Source organism: Priapulus caudatus, unplaced genomic scaffold, assembly GCF_000485595.1.
Source record: "Priapulus caudatus unplaced genomic scaffold, Priapulus_caudatus-5.0.1 Scaffold4185, whole genome shotgun sequence".
Taxonomy (NCBI): domain Eukaryota; kingdom Metazoa; phylum Priapulida; class Priapulimorpha; order Priapulimorphida; family Priapulidae; genus Priapulus; species Priapulus caudatus.
The window spans coordinates 7,917-10,702 of NW_014581246.1; the positions used below are offsets into that span (position 1 = coordinate 7,917).

The following is a 2,786-nucleotide window of genomic DNA, read 5'->3' on the forward strand; positions in this document are numbered from 1 at the left end:
TGTGTGCGTGCGCGTGTGCGTGTGCGTATGCGTATGTATGTGTGTACGTGTGTGTGCGTGCGTGTGTGCGTGTGTGTGCGTGTGTGTGTGTGTGCGTGTGTGTACGTGCGTGTATGTCTGTGCGCGGGTATGTATGTGTGTTTGTGCGTGTGTGTGTGTGTATGTGCGCGCGCGCGTGTGTGTGTGTGTGTGTGTGTGTGTGTGTGCTTGTGTGTGTATGCGTGCGCGTGTGCGTGTGCGTATGCGTATGTATGTGTGTACGTGTGTGTGCGTGCGTGTGTGCGTGTGTGTGCGTGTGTGTGCGTGTATGTCTGTGTGCGGGTGTGTATGTATGTGTGTGTGTGTGTGTGTGTGTGTGTGTGTGTGTGTGTGTGTGTGTATGTGTGTGTGTGTGTGTGTATGTATGTGTGTGTGCTGTGTGTGTGTGCGTGTGTGTATGTATGTGTGTGTATGTGTGTGCGTGTGTGTGTGGGTGTTGTGGTGTGTGTGTATGTGGTGTTCGTGTGTACGTTACCTTGTAGACGCGGTGAAGCTCTATCAACTCGTCGAAGCGCGTGTACATGTGGTTGAGCAGATCGACTACGCCCATCGGTGTGATGTTCTGACATATCTCCGCGAACCCGACCACGTCACTGAACATGACTGTCACGTTCGCGAACACCTGTAGCGTGAACACAGCAGCCGCCATCGTCAGCATCACCGCCATCGTCATCATCACCCCGCCATCGTCATCATCACCGCCATCGTCATCATCACGCATCGTCATCATCACCGCATTGTCATCATCACCGCCATCGTCAGAAGCGTCATTAAATTTATCATCATTAGCATCATCATAGTCATCATCTTCCTCAACCTCTTCATTTTTCTTCCTCCTCTTGCTCTTCCGCCTCTTTCTCCTTCTTCCCCTCCGCCTCCTCCTTCTCCTTCTTCCCCTCCTCCTCCTCCTCATCCTCCTCCTCCTCCGCCTTCTCCTTCTTCCCCTACTCCTCCTCCTTCTCTTCCTCCTCCTCCTCCGCCTTCTCCTTCTTCCCCTCCTCCTCCTTCTTCTTATTCTTATTCTCCTCATCATCCTTCCACCTCTTCCTCCTTGCTTTCCTCCTCCCCCTCCTCCGTACTCTCCTTCCTCCTCTCCCCCTCGCTCCTCTTCCTCCCTCCTCCTCCTCCCCCTCCTCTCTTCCCCTCCTCCTCCTCCTCTCCTCCATCTCTCCTCACATCACCTCACTAGTTAGCGTTCATCAGATGTCCCGCTCTCACCTCACACGTGTTGATAGCAGCTTCTCCCGAGCGCAGCCTGTCTGCGACCGGCTTAGGTATCATCTGATACAGCAACTCATCAGATCTCTTCATCTCTCTATCGAGATTCTTCATGCTAACCTCCAGTTTCCTGCTCTTCTGCTGCTCCTGGAACGCAAGCAAACCATTGAGGGCGGAGGAGCAGGAGGAGGAGGAGGAAGGGAGGAGGAGGGGAGGAGGGGGAGAGGAGGCGAGCAGAAGAGGAGAGGAGGAGGAGGAGAAGGGGAGGAGGAAGAGGAGAAGAGGGGGGAGGAGGGGAGGAGGAAGAGGGTAGGACGAGGAGGAGGAGGGGGAGGAGGAGGAGGAGGGAGGCAGGAGGGGAGATCTTAGGCGAGGCTTAGTCAAGATTACATGTAGGTAGTGGACTGATGTATGTGAGTGCATCGTAGATGCACCATGTTAATTGTATTGGCAATCACAAACGGAGGAGTGCATTTCGTATTCTAACGCAAGCGTCCAATTGTATATATATATATATATATATATACTATATATATATATATATATATATATATATATATATATATTATGGATATATTATTAATTAATTAATTATTTACTATATATATATAGCCATAGCACATATATATATGGTGGGTGTGTTGTGTGTGTGTGTCGTGTGTGTGGTGTGTTTGTGTGTGTGTGTGTGTGTCCCGGTGTGATGGTGTGTGTGTGTGTGTGTGTGTGGTGTGTGTGTATATAGCTATATATAGACTATGGAAGGGGACCACATGCGGCGGTATGCGTATATTGAGGAAACGTTATTGGGACAGTAAGTGACAACGAGGAAGGGGACAAAACAGACTAGAGCATGTTAACACGAAGCCAGGAGGTGAAGAGCGAGAGCGTGCGGCGGGGGGGGGGAGCCACTCCTCCTACCGTGCGCATGCGTACACGTACCCGATCTAAGGCTATCTTCAGCTCGGGTGACTGCTGGGTTCCTGCTAGCACCACGCAGCGGCACGGCTGGAGGTCGTGCATGCCTCAGTGCTTATGTAGAGACCGATCCTCAGTCACGCCTCCACGTCCTCGCATACTTAACAACAACACAACAACAATAACAATAACAATAACAATAACAATAACAATAACAATAACAATACAATAACAACAACGTAGACGCGTCTTATCACCTGCTACTACTGCTGCTGCTGCTGCCTGCTACTTGCTGCTGCCTCACTGCGGACTCTGCTGCTGCTACTGCTTGCTGCTGCTGCTACTGCTGCTGTCTGACTGCTACTGCTGCTGCCTGCTACTTGCCTGCTGCTACTTGGCTGCTGCTGCTGCTACTGCTGCTGCTGCTGCTGCTGATGCTGCTACTCTTTTTTTCTTTTTTTTTTTCCTTTCTTCTTATTTTTAAATGCTGCTGCTGTACTGCTGCTGCTAACTGCTGCTGCTGACCTGCTTACTGCTGCTGCTGCTGCTGCTGCCTCTGCTACTACTGCTGCTGCTGCTACTGCCTGCTGCTGCTGCTACTGTTAACTGCTTAC

At 51.1% G+C, this 2,786-nt stretch overlaps 1 protein-coding gene across 1 annotated transcript in view; it reads right to left on the reverse strand.

The window, feature by feature from the left end:
• The window catches only part of LOC106819721 (soluble guanylate cyclase 88E-like), a 4,201-nt gene extending 1,899 nt beyond the window's left edge, over positions 1-2,302 (reverse strand). Inside the window, exons 1-3 of the mRNA XM_014824317.1 lie at positions 2,197-2,302; positions 1,258-1,404; positions 515-661 (exon numbers count right to left, since the gene is read on the reverse strand). Of these exons, the coding sequence (XP_014679803.1) occupies positions 515-661; positions 1,258-1,404; positions 2,197-2,277 (375 nt within the window). The 5' untranslated portion in view covers positions 2,278-2,302. The remainder of the gene's footprint in view (positions 1-514; positions 662-1,257; positions 1,405-2,196) is intronic.
• Between the last annotated feature and the right edge of the window lie 484 nt (positions 2,303-2,786).